The 13,282-nt window shown below is 40.9% G+C and overlaps 1 protein-coding gene across 2 annotated transcripts in view; it reads left to right on the top strand.

Annotated features, from left to right (window-relative positions):
• Ccny (cyclin Y) overlaps window positions 1-13,282 on the top strand; it is a 134,744-nt gene that overhangs the window by 78,860 nt on the left and 42,602 nt on the right. For both annotated transcript variants that reach the window (XM_005083449.4, XM_013123078.3), the window contains one exon: window positions 10,892-10,926. In XM_005083449.4, coding sequence (XP_005083506.1) covers window positions 10,892-10,926 — 35 coding nt within the window. The remainder of the gene's footprint in view (window positions 1-10,891; window positions 10,927-13,282) is intronic.

Genomic DNA, 13,282 nt, shown 5'->3' with positions numbered 1-13,282 from the left:
TGACTTCAAACTCACAAGACTAGACTCCTGAGATTAAAAGTATGCGTCATCACTCTTGACTTGTTGCTAGTTTTTTTGGGGGGGGTTGTTTGTTTGAAACAGGGTCTCGGTATGTAGCACTGGCTAGCCTAGAAACACTATGTAGACCAGGTTAGTTTCCATCTCTGATCTACCTGCCTTTGGCATGTTTTTATAATATACATTAGTTATATTATCTCCACAGTCAGGTCTGTTTCTCTAACAAAACAAAACAACAGACAACAAACACTGCAATTCAGTGCAGAGTCAAAGTGCAGGTCAGTGACCTGGCCATCATTCTGCTCTAGTGGAGCTCAGTTTTACCTGAGTTCCATAGTAACGTGCTGGTGCTGCTCCTGTAAACCATCCCCATCTCAGACTAATGGCCTCACCTCCCCAACCAGTCCTCTCACACCCTCTGCCGAGGCTGCTTTTATATTTCCAAAGAAGATTGCTGAACTGGTGGGGGGCTGGGGTGTCTGAGACCTCTCTAGTCCCAGTATCCTGTGGTTGAGTAGTGGCTAGCACTTGTCATTAAAAGGTCTCTCAAAATAAATGGGAAGAGGAAACCACATTTTTTTGTCTCCCCATGAAAGAAGTTAGCTGAAGTTGTATTATTACAGGTACAAGAAAGAGCATACATATCCTTTGGCATGCACACGGAGGTCAAGAGAACAGCTTATAACAATTTGTTCTCTCCTACCATGCCAGTATCAGGGTTGGAACTTGGATTATCAAGCTTGGGGGCAAGCATGTTAACTACTGAGCCATCTTGCAGGCTCTGAAGCTTTGTTTAGAGTTTTAACAAATACCAAAGAATAGCTAATCCATACTGGACTTTTCCATAAAGTCATTCTGTGATATTGTATCTAGAAATGACCCTTCATTCTTAGGCACAATAGGGTCTTATCATCAAGATCTGGAGGGTAACCAAGAGCAATGACAATAACCTATAATGTTTAGGTGTCTGTGGGACCCTACTGGCAAACAACTCAATAGGTGCTTTTGTTTGCTATCTTGAGGTGCCTACTTGTCTATATTGTTGAAGTGTCATCTCCCCCACCCTGTTGTGGGATGACTCCATTTAAACTATTTTATGTATTCAGTTTCTGTGTAACTTCTTCAAGAGACCTTTAGTGTTAGTTACCCCTCTTCATATTCTTCCCCTTTACCCTACTTGCCACTCCTACCCCATTCCTGCCCCATTGTTTTCTATTTTTTCTTCATACCACCTGTGTCCTGTCTCCCCTCTCTTAAAGCATTCACCCCCATGACCCTTTTTTACTTTCCTGACCTCTATGGGGCACTCCAATTTAAACACACATATATAAAGATTTAAAACTAGAATTCACTTGTTAGTATATTCAGCGTTTGTATTTCGGGGTCTAGGTTACTCTTTCAAAACGACTCCAGATGTATCCATTTACCTGAGAATTTTATAATTTTTTTCTTAATAGAAAAGTATTATAAATGACAATTCACTGTAAAAAATACTAACACTTTATTGATTGATGAACATCTAGATTCTTTGCATTTCTTGGCTATTGTGAATAAAGCCTCAGAGAACATGAATGATCAGACATCTGTATAGCAGTTACAGAGTCCCAGAATCCTTTGGATGTGTTTTGGGTGGGTGGGGTGAAGGAGGGAGGTAGGGAGGGAGAGAGAGAGAGACAGAAAGAAATATAGCTGGATCATGTGGTAGATCTATGTCTGGCTTTTAAATGAACTTCCACACTGATTTCCATAGTGGCTGCACACGAGCAGTGACTGTCCCCCTTTCCCATATTAAAACCAACACCTGTTATCATTTGTTCTTTTGGTCTTAGCCATTCTGACCAGGGTAAGGTGAAATTTCAAATAAATTTAAATTGCATTTCCTTAATCGCTAAGGGCATTGGACATTGAAAATAAAATGTATTTCATCTTTTGAGAATTCTAATTAGTTCCAAACCCCACTTTTTAATTAGGTTCCTTTCTTGGCATTTAGGTTTTTGAGTTTTTTTTTTTTTAATTTTATTTTCCAGTTTAAATTTAGATAAGAATCAAGGTTGCTTCACAAGTCAGTTCCAGGTCCCTCTCCCATTCCCTCCCGTGCCCTCCCCCCCCATCCCCTCATTTCTCCAGGGAGGGTGAGGCCCTCCATGGGGGTGTGCATAGTCTGTCATTTCATATAGGGCAGGGCCTAGACCCTTCCCCAAGAGTTCAGGGTGAGAGTGCACCTCACATTGTTCTATTGGAGTCCAAAGTCCGTGTGTATACTTGGGATGGGTACTGATCTGCTGCCCAAGGCTCAATAGATTCCCTAGGCCTCTTCACTGACACCCAGATTCAGGGGGTCTTGATCAGTCCCATGCTGGCTTCCCAGGCTAATGCCTGGGATTCAAGAGTTAACCTTTGTCTGGTTAGCTGTTTCTGGGGGTTAAACCAGCCCAGTCTTAATCCCTTTGATCATCAGTCCTCCCTCTCTGTTACTGGCTTTCTTGAGTTCAGCTCAGTACTTAACCAAGGGAGTCTGCCTCTTCCTCGATCAGCCACTAAATAAAGTTTCTGTTTCCCAGACTCTCTGGCCATAGGATTGTAGGCTGGCACTCCCCAGATCTATGTCTAAAATCCATATATGAGAGAGTACATGCCATGTTTCTCTTTTTGTGACTGGGTTACCTCACTCAGGATGGTTTCTTCTAGTGTCATCCATTTGCCTGCGAATCTCATGATTCCATTATTTTTTTCTGCTGAATAGTACTCCATTGTGTAGATGTACCACATTTTCTCTATCCACTCTTCAGGTGAGGGACATCTAGGTTGCTTCCAAGTTCTGGCAATTACAAATAAAGCTGCTATGAACATAGTGGAACAGACATCTTTGTTGTATGAATGGGCATCTTTTGGATATATGCCTAAGAGTGGAGTTGCTGGGTCTTGTGGTAGGTTTATTCCCATTTTTCTGAGGAATCTCCACACTGATTTCCAAAGTGGCTGAACCAGTTGGCACTCCCACCAGCAATGTAGGAGTGTCCCCCTTTCACCACATCCTCTCCAGCATAAATTGTCATTGGTGTTTTTGATTTTAGCCATTCTGACAGGGGTGAGATGGTATCTGAGAGTTGTTTTGATTTGCATTTCCCGGATGGCTAAGGATGTTGAGCACTTTCTCAAGTGCCTCTCAGCCATTTTAGACTCCTCTATTGAAAACTCTCTATTTAGTTCTGCAGCCCACTTTTTAATAGGGTCCTTTGGTGTTTTGGAGACTTGCTTCTTGAGTTCTTTGTAAATTTTGGAGATCAACCCTCTGTCAGATGTGGGATTAGTGAATATTTTTTCCCATTCTGTGGGCTGCCTTTTTGTCTTGCTGACTGTGTCCTTTGCCTTACAGAAAAGCTTCTCAGTTTCAGTAGGTCCCATTTATTAATTGTTGATCTTACTGCCTGTGCTACTGGTGTTATGTTCAGGAAGCTGTCTCCTGTACCAATTCGTTCAAGGGTACCACCCACTTTCTCTTCTAAGAGGTTCAGTGTGGCTGGATTTATGTTGAGGTCTTTGATCCATTTGGACTTAAGTTTTGTGCATGGCGATAGACATGGATCGATCTGCATTCTTCTACATGCCAGTCTCCAATTATGCCAGCACCATTTGTTGAAGATGCTTTCTTTATTCCATTGTATATTTTTAGCTTCTTTGTCAAAGATCAGATGTTCGTAGGTGTGTGGGTTAATACCCGGGTTTTCAATTCGATTCCATTGGTCTACCTGTCTATTTTTGTGCAAATACCAAGCTGTTTTCAGGACTATAGCTCTATAATAGAGCTTGAGGTCAGGGATGGTGATGCCTCCGGACGTTGCCTTGTTGAACAGGGTTGTTTTGGCTATCCTGGGTCTTTTGTTTTTCCATACAAAATTGATTATTGTTCTTTCAAGGTCAGTGAAGAACTGTGCTGGGATTTTAATGGGGATTGCATTGAATCTGTAGATTGCTTTTGGCAGGATTGCCATTTTTACTACATTGATCCTACCTATCCAAGAGCATGGGAGGTCTTTCCATTTTCTGAGGGCTTCTTTAATTTCTTTCTTTAAAGATTCAAAGTTCTTACAATACAGGTCTTTCACTTGTTTGGTTAGCGTTACCCCAAGGTATTTTATGCTGTTTGTGGCAATTGTAAAGGGTGATGTTTCTCTGATTTCTCTTTCAGCCCTTTTATCATCTGTATATAATAGGGCTACTGACTTTCTTGAGTTGATCTTGTAGCCTGCCACTTTGCTGAAGGTGTTAATCAGCTGTAAGAGTTCCCTGGTAGAGTTCTTTGGGTCATTGATGTAAACTATCATATCGTCTGCAAACAGTGAAAGTTTGACCTCTTCCTTCCCAATTTGTATCCCCTTGATCCCCCTTTGTTGTCGTATGGCAATAGCTAGAACTTCAAGTACCATGTTGAAAAGGTATGGAGAGAGTGGGCAGCCTTGTTTTGTTCCTGATTTTAGAGGAATTGCGTTGAGTTTCTGTCCATTTAGTTTGATGTTGGCTGTTGGTTTACTGTATATAGCTTTTATTATGTTTAAGTATGTCCCTGTTATCCCAGATCTCTCCAAGACCTTTATCATGAAGGGGTGTTGGATTTTGTCAAAGGCTTTTTCAGCATCTAGTGAGATGATCATGTGATTTTTGTTTTTCAGCTTGTTTATATGGTGGATTACGTTGATGGATTTTCATATGTTGAACCATCCCTGCATCCCTGGGATGAAACCTACTTGATCGTGGTGAATGATTATTTTGATGTGTTCTTGGATCCGATTTGCCAGTATTTTATTGAGTATTTTTGCATCAATGTTCATGAGGGATATTGGTCTGAAGTTCTCTTTCTTAGTTGTATCTTTGTATGGCTTGGGGATCAAGGTTATTGAAGCCTCATAGAAAGAGTTTGGCAAAGACCTTTCTGCTTCTATTGTGTGGAACACTTTGAGAAGAATTGGTATAAGCTGTTCTTTGAATTTCTGGTAGAATTCTGCGCTGAGGCCATCTGGACCTGGGCTTTTTTTGGTTGGGAGACTTTTGATGACAGCTTCTATTTCCATAGGGGTTATAGGTCTATTTAAATTGCTTATCTGTTCTTGATTTAGTTTTGGCAATTGATAGCTGTCCAGGAAGTCATCCATTTCCTTTAAATTTTCGAATTTTGTGGAGTACAGGTTTTCAAAGTATGACCTAATGATTCTCTGGATTTCCTCAGAGTCTGTTGTTATATCCCCCTTTTCATTTCTGATTTTGTTAATTTGCGTGTTCACTCTCTGCTGTTTGGTAAGTTTGGACAAAGGTTTTTCTGTCTTGTTGATTTTCTCAAAGAACCAACTCTTCGTTGCATTGATTCTTTGTATTGTTTTCCTGGTTTCTACTTTGTTGATTTCAGCCCTCAATTTGATTATTTCCTGGCGTCTACTCCTCCTGGGGGAGTGTGCTTCTTTGTGTTCTAGAGCTTTCAGCTGTGATGTTAATTCTCTGGTATAACTGTTCTCCTGTTTCTTCATGTGAGCATTTAGCGCTATGAACTTCCCCAGTAGCACTGCTTTCATAGTGTCCCATAGGTTTGGGTATGTTGTGTCTTCATTCTCATTGAATTCGAGGAAGTCTTTAATTTCTTTTTTTATTCCCTCTTTGACCCAGGGATGGTGCAGTTGAGCATTATTCAATTTCCATGAGTTTGTAGGTTTTCTGCAATTTGTGTTGTTGTTGAATTCTAATTTTAAAGCATGGTGGTCTGATAAGATGCATGGAGTTATTCCAATTTTTTTGTAGCTGCTGAGGTTTGATATGTTGCCAAGTATGTGGTCGATTTTTGAGAAGGTTCCATGTGGTGGTGAGAAGAAAGTATATTCTTTTTTATGTGGATGAAATGTTCTATAGATATCTGTTAATCCCAGTTGGGTCATTGCTTCTATTAGCCCTTTTGCTTCTTTGTTGAGTTTCTGTTTGGTATTCCTGTCTAGTGGTGAGAGTGGTGTGTTGAAATCTCCCACTATAACTGTGTGGGGCTTTAGATGATATTTAAGTTCTAATAATGTTTTTTTAACGAATGTGGATGCCTTTGTATTTGGGGCATAGATGTTCAAAATAGACACTTCATCTTGGTGGGTTTCACCTGTGATGAGTATGTAATGACCTCCTTCATCTCTTTTGATTGATTTTATTTTAAAGTCTAGTTTGTTAGATATTAGGATTGCTGCCCCGGCTTGTTTCTTGGGTCAATTCGATTGAAAAATTTTTTCCCAACCTTTAATTCTCAGGTAATGTCTGTCTTTAAGGGTGAGGTGTGTTTCCTGTATGCAGCAGAAGGAAGGGTTCTGTCTTCGAATCCAATCTGCTAGTCTGTGTCTTTTTATGGGTGAGTTAAGGCCATTAATATTGAGGGATATTAATGACCAATGATTGCTCATCCTTCTTCGATTTGCGATGGTTGTTGTTGGTGGAATTATGTGTGGAATTTCACCCCTTTGTTCTTTTGGCTGTTGGTAGAGAGAGATTCTCTAATGCTTATGTTTTTCTGGTTGTAGTTAGCTTCCTTGGGTTGGAGTTTTCCTTCCAAAATTTTCTGTAGGGCTGGGTTAGTGGACACATATTGCTTGAATCTAGTTTTGTCATGGAATATCTTGTTTTCTCCGTCTATAGTGATTGAGAGCTTTGCCGGGTATAGTAGTCTGGGCTGGCATCCGTGGTCTCTTAGTGTAGGTAGAATATCTATCCAGGACCTTCTGGCTTTCAGCGTTTCCATGGAGAAATCAGGTGTAATTCTGATAGGTCTGCCTTTATATGTTACTTGACCTTTTACCTTAGCTGCTCTTAATATTCTTTCTTTATTCTGTATGTTTGGGGTCTTGATTATTATGTGGCGAGGGGATGTTTTTTTGTGGTCCACTCTATTTGGTGTTCTGTAGGCTTCTTGTACCTTCATTGGCATGTCTTTCTTAAGGTTGGGAAAGTTTTCTTCTATGATTTTGTTGAATATGCCTTCTGCCCCTTTGAGCTGGATTTCTTCTCCTTCTTCTATACCTATTATTCTTAGGTTTGGTCTTTTCATGGTGTCCCATATTTCCTGGATGTTTTGTGTTAAGGATTTGTTGGATTTAAGGTTTTTTTGGTTGATAAATCCATTTCTCCTAGCGTATCTTCAACACTTGAGATTCTCTCTTCCATCTCTTCTATTCTGTTGGTAATGCTTGTATTGGTTGTGCCTGTCTGTTTGTCCAGCTTTTCTATTTTCTGCCTTTCTTCAGAATGTGTTTTTTTTAATGACTCTATTTCAGTTTTCAACCCTTGCAGTGTTTGCATTGCTTCTTGCAATTTTCTGTTTATCTGTTCGTTTGTTGCCGTTTATGAATTTTTTGGTTTGTTCTTTCTTCCATTTCTTGCATTTTTTGGTTTGTTTTTTGTTCCATTTCTCACATTTTGTGCTTTGTTTCTTCTTCCATTTCCTGCCTTTTTTGGTTTGTTTCTTCTTCCATTTTTTTCATTTTTTGGTTTGTTTTTTCTACCATTTCTTGCATTTTTTGCTTTGTTTCTTCTTCCATTTCCTGCCTTTTTTGGTATGATTCTTCTTCCAATTCTTGCATTTTTTGCTTTGTTTTTTCTTCCATTTCTTGCATTTTTTGCTTTATTTCTTCTTCCATTTCATGCCTTTTTTGGTTTGTTTTTTCTTCCAATTCTTGCATTTTTTGGTTTGTTTTTTCTTCCATTTCTTTGAGGGATTTTCCAATATCCTCTTTTAGGGCCTCTATCATTTTTATGAAAGTGCTTTCAAGGTCGTTCTCTTCTGCTTCGTCCACATTGGAATGTTGGGGTCTTGCTGGTGTGGAGTCTCTAGAATCTGGCGGTGTCATATTTGTTTTTCTGTTGCTGACTGTGTTTTTGTATTGTCTCTTTCCCATCTCTTCTTCTAGTGGGTGCAGAAAAAGCCCCTTACTGGTCTGGGGACCAGAGTTCCCTTTTGGTGGGTGCTAGCAAGTCCAATAATCTGGTGGTTCTTCTGTTCCTTGTCCGAATGCTGGTCCCGTGGGTGGAGAAGAAGAACAGGAATCTGGGGTGCTTATCCTCTTACCTGGTCCCCTGGACCCTATGCTGGGTCCTGTTGTACTTGATCCAGAACAGCTACTCCCCTGGTCTCCCTGGGTCCTCTGGTTTCCTAGTCTCGTTGGTGGGAGAGAAAACCTGGGGTCTGGGTGCTTGGCTCCCGCCGGGATTGGGAGCTCTGTGCAGGTCCCAGGCGATCTGCAGGCACTGGAGCTCAGGCCGGGAAGCCGGCCTGTTTACCTGCTGCTGCTGGAAGAACAGCCGCTTCCCTGTACTCCCAGCCTCCTCTCCTTTCCTGGTCTCGTTGGTGTGAGCGAAGATCTGGAGTCTGGGGTGCTTGGCTCCCGCCGGGACTGGGAGCTCTGTGCAGGTCCCAGGCGATCTGCAGGCACTGGAGCACAGGCCGGGAAGCCGGCCTGTTTACCTGATGCTGCTGGAAGAACCGCAGCTTCCCTGGACTCCCAGCCTCCTCTCCTTTCCTGGTCTCGTTGGTGTGAGCGAAGATCCGGAGTCTGGGGTGCTTGGCTCCCACCGGGATTGGGAGCTCTGTGCAGGTCCCAGGCGATCTGCAGGCACTGGAGCACAGGCCGGGAAGCCGGCCTGTTTACCTGATGCTGCTGGAAGAACCGCCACTTCCCTGGACTCCCAGCCTCCTCTCCTTTCAGGTTTTTGAGTTCTTTGCATATTCTAGAAATTAATCCGCTGTCAGATGTATAGCTGATACCTTTTTCCCATTCTGTAGGCTGCATTTCGCCTTGCATTATAGTGTACTTTGTGGTACAGGAGGTTTTTAGCCTCACAAGATCCCATTTATCAATTGTTGGTCCTGAAGCCTGTATTACCAGAATACGGTTAGAGTGCCTATTTCTAGTCCTGTAAGATGAAGTGTATCCCCTATTTTCTCTTCATAGATTTGGGGTATTGCGTCTTGTGTTCAGGTCCTTGATCTGTTTGAAGTTGAGTTCTGTGCAAGGTGTGAGATAAGGATTTAATTTCATTCTACATATTTCTAAACAGTTCACCCAGCACCATTTGTTGAAGATGCTGCTTTTCTTCAATGTCTACTTTTGACCTGATTATCAAAAATCAGGTGGCTATATAAGTATGGGCTTCTATATGGGTATCCAAGTTCTAGTAGCCTATTGATTGTTGTGTCTGTTTTGATGCCAGTACTATGCTGGTTTTATTACTATAGTTCTGTGGTACAACTTGAAATCTAGGATGGTGATGCCTCTAGCAGTGTTTTCATAGTTCAGGGTCCTTTTGGATATTTTGAGTCTTTTGTGTTTCCATATTCATTTTAAGGTTCCTTTTTTGATTTATGTGAATTAAATAATTGCATTGGGTTTGAGGCAAGTTTTCACAATATAGCTCTGGCTAGCCTCTAACTCAAGAGATAATACCTGCCACTAACTCTGGGGTACACTAATCAAAGGCATGTGCCACCATGCCTGACTTTTCATTGGAGTTTTGGTGGGGATTATATTGGATATGTAAACTGCTTTTAGTGGGGATGACATTTTCATAATATTGATCACTGTCAATCCATGAGCATGGGAGGTCTTTCTGTCTTCTGTTCTCTTCAGTTTCTTTCTTTAAAATTTTAGTTCACAAGTATGCAAGAATGAACTCTGCTTGCTAGGCCAAGGTTCTTACTCAGCTACATGTGAGGCACCAAACATAGATTTCTAGGGGAAAACAAGTGTTTCCTTGTGTATCTGGAGCTGTAAGTGAAGGGTGGAAAACTTCAAGGCTCTCCAGGTTACTAGCTGGGGAGCTTTGGGGTACCGACTACAGGAGAAATGCTCTCTCAGAGGACAAGCTGAATTTGCACTACCTTGAGTTAGTGCATTCTCCTTGCAGAAATCTGTCCTTCATATCCTCTACAAGGAACTACTTGGTGAGTTGATGGACTAATGTGTGCCCAGAAGAACTAGTCTTTAGAAATAACACAAGATTTGGTGACAGTTTATCACACGTTTCTCTGTGTATTCTGGCAGTCTTCTGTTTTCTAAGGCTGAAGAAGGGTGCCTGTTGTGACAAAAGCTGAGGTTAAAGCCGTACAGTGCAGGCAAGAATGTACAGACACCAAGGCTGGACGCAACACCATTTACTGTGGGGAGGCTCACCTGCAAATGCTCCTTGGAGCCTTCTAAATAAGCTCCGGCCTGTGCCCAGTACCTCCACAGGAAGCAAGTATCCTTCACTGTAGAACACTTTTGTTCCCCGTCACTTGGTCTCCTGTTAGGGATATCATTGTGTTTACTAATAATTCATCATATGATGTGGATCCATTAAAAATACATTTGGGGGCCGGGCATTGGTGGCGCACGCCTTTAATCCCAGCACTCGGGAGGCAGAGGCAGGCGGATCTCTGTGAGTTCGAGGCCGGGCTGGACCGACAGCCTCCGAAACAATACAGAGAAACCCTGTCTCGAAAAAACCAAAAAAAAAAAAAAATACATTTGGGTTAGAAGTAAGTAGTTCTCTTATAATTACCTTAAACTACTGGAGATATACATATATAATTTTCATGAGGTTTACTAATACTTCATTCAGGTAATGAAATCTCTTACTCTTCCATTGACTTCAGCTACATGTATTATGTTATTGTTAAAGTACCTGTGTATTAACCTCAGTCAGTCAAGTTTATATCTGCATTTTTGTAGCTTCTTTACACTTAAAATTGATAAATGAGTAACTGAGGACATTGGTTGATAGAACAATAGGACCATGGTAAAGAGACTCGTTCCTCAGCATCCTTCAGGGGTTGACATGCAAGCATGTAACATTTTTGTCCCATCTTTTGTTTTCACAGTGAGAGAAAAACGCAAGAGTCTCTTCATTAACCATGTAAGTGAAACTGCTTTCCCATGTTTTTCCTCACGATCGTACAGTATAGACTTTGGTAGGTGAAGACACCCTATGTGTTGTATGGCATTTAGAAGACTTGATGGGGTGATAGAAAGCTGATTGCCAGGCATTACTCGGGAGTCACTTCCAGTGCCTTGTCTCCAGATTCCATAAGGCTGCTGTGGAAGGAAGTATGCCTGTGGACAAGACCACAGTGCCACCACCACATTACACAGGCTCAAACAAAGCAAAGGCTTTTAATTTTGAACCGTTCATTTCTGCTCACACCAAATTCCTGGTTTTGGGCTTTGTTTATTTTTTTTATTTGTGTAGTGCAGTTCCCTTCAAATAAATACATAATTTTTTTTTCAAGAGTAGCTGTCTGCTTCCTCTCTCTTCTACACAGTTGTTGTTTGTGGTACAGGGCCACACATTTGTGTGTGTGTGTGCTCAAAACCAGTTTCTATGTGTGGAGAGACTAAACTTGGCCTTTTAATTTTAAAAGCATTTTCAAACTTTCCCTCTAGTTCCTTGGCCGTTCTGAGCAGTATATCTCTCCATGGTGGCTGCACAGGGTAGTAACAGGTACACCTACCTTCTCCAGTCTCTTCCCCACCACTGCTTGGCAAACTCTGTAACAGACCAGGTATAACCACACCTCTTGTTTAAACATGTGTCTTGTTCTTTAAGATAGCAAACTGCTACTACAAGGTAAGGAATGATAGAGTTATGTGAACTGCCAGAGTAAGTATGCTCTACACTCTCACTGAAAACCGCAGTGATGAATCTGACCCGACGGAGGCTGGCTCAGGATTGTTATTCAGCATTTCAGATCTTGTAGATTCTGACGTGCTTAAGGATAAAGCTGTATACTTCAGACTCTTAGGGCCATCAGAAGACACATGCTAAACCCATAGGGTGATTCATCTGCGTAGTGGCATCCATTGTATACACATATCACTTCCTAGTTCCTGTCAGGGTTTTTTTTTTATTTAATAATTTAAAAAAATTTGTTTGTGTTATTATGTGAGGACATGTTAGCCATTTCATCAGCCCTTCCCTTGGCCCTCTAGATTGGTTTTCTTGTTGTTTGTTTTTTCTTTTATCAGACACAATAGTTTATTTACAGTTGAAGTCTATAAGGTAGTTATAAGACAGCCAGTTTTACATATCAGAAATGGTATTGATGGCATGAATTACATCCCAGACAACATGAAAAGGGCATAAGAGAAAGCTGAGGTAGAAAGACAAGCAATTTTTCTTTTAATTCATTAAGGCTAGATTAAATTTTGTTAAAGAACTGTGTATCAGAACTGCAAGGCCTTTATGTTGAAGATTGAGTTTCATAATTTTGTATCCCTTGTAGGGAAAACTAAAACTTAGTCCCCCACACTGTCGTTTCACTTGTAAAACTTTATGTCGGGTTCCTTGTCAACAAACCTTAACATACCCAAAACAAAGGAAATCTACAAGAGGCAACAAAATGAGAGGTCTCATGGAGAGAGAGATAATTGCAGTTGGGAATCTTCCCAAAATACAAGAAAACTCATAACATTTGTGGATGCCTCATTTTTCTGACATCCCCCTGTCTCCTAGCAACAGCATATGTATTGTGAATTAATTATTCTTAGACAGATGTCATTCCAAGACAGGTCAGGAGTAGAATGACCAGCCTTTCTCCTTTCTCATGTCCTTTTTATTGCAAATATTTGGTTTGATTTTTTTGTTCTTGTTTTTTTTTTTTTTTTTTTTTTTTTTTGGTTTTTTGAGACAGAGTTTCTCTGTGTAGCTTTGGAGCCTGTCCTAGAACTCACTCTGTAGACCAGGCTGGCCTCCAATGCACAGCGATCCACCTGCCTTTGCCTCCTAAATGCTGTGATTAAAGGTGTGCACTGCAAATGTGTTTTAAAACCAGGAATTTAAATAGAAGATATTTTATAGTGTCATTTTCTTGCAAAAACTTCAGAGGATGTGCCTTAACATTAAGATAGGTGATTGTTCTGAAAACTTATAATAATGTAAGTTGAAATCATGTGTCAGTTAAGCAAGAGTCTTCTTAACTATTTGGACCCAGAGCCAAAAGAACATTGAAGCCCTAGTTTTGGCAGTCTTGAAAAGTGTTTTAAGTACTAGTCTTTGTCCTCTCAAATGAGTCATGATGGCTGTCCTGATTGACTCAGTGGGAAGCAGTGAAAGGAAGGTGACTGCAAACTGATAACAGCACATGTCTACAGTTTAGTATGGCTCACGAGAGGCTAGGTAAATGTGTATTTTTCCAGGTTCTATATTAATAGCTGATGATGTTTTTCTAGTATTTGGGTATAATTTAGGGTATTTTGTTATATACTTATTAAGG

Source organism: Mesocricetus auratus, unplaced genomic scaffold, assembly GCF_017639785.1.
Source record: "Mesocricetus auratus isolate SY011 unplaced genomic scaffold, BCM_Maur_2.0 Super-Scaffold_100013, whole genome shotgun sequence".
Taxonomy (NCBI): domain Eukaryota; kingdom Metazoa; phylum Chordata; class Mammalia; order Rodentia; family Cricetidae; genus Mesocricetus; species Mesocricetus auratus.
Note: the sequence above shows the minus strand (reverse complement) of the source record. Positions and strands in the feature narration are given on the sequence as shown.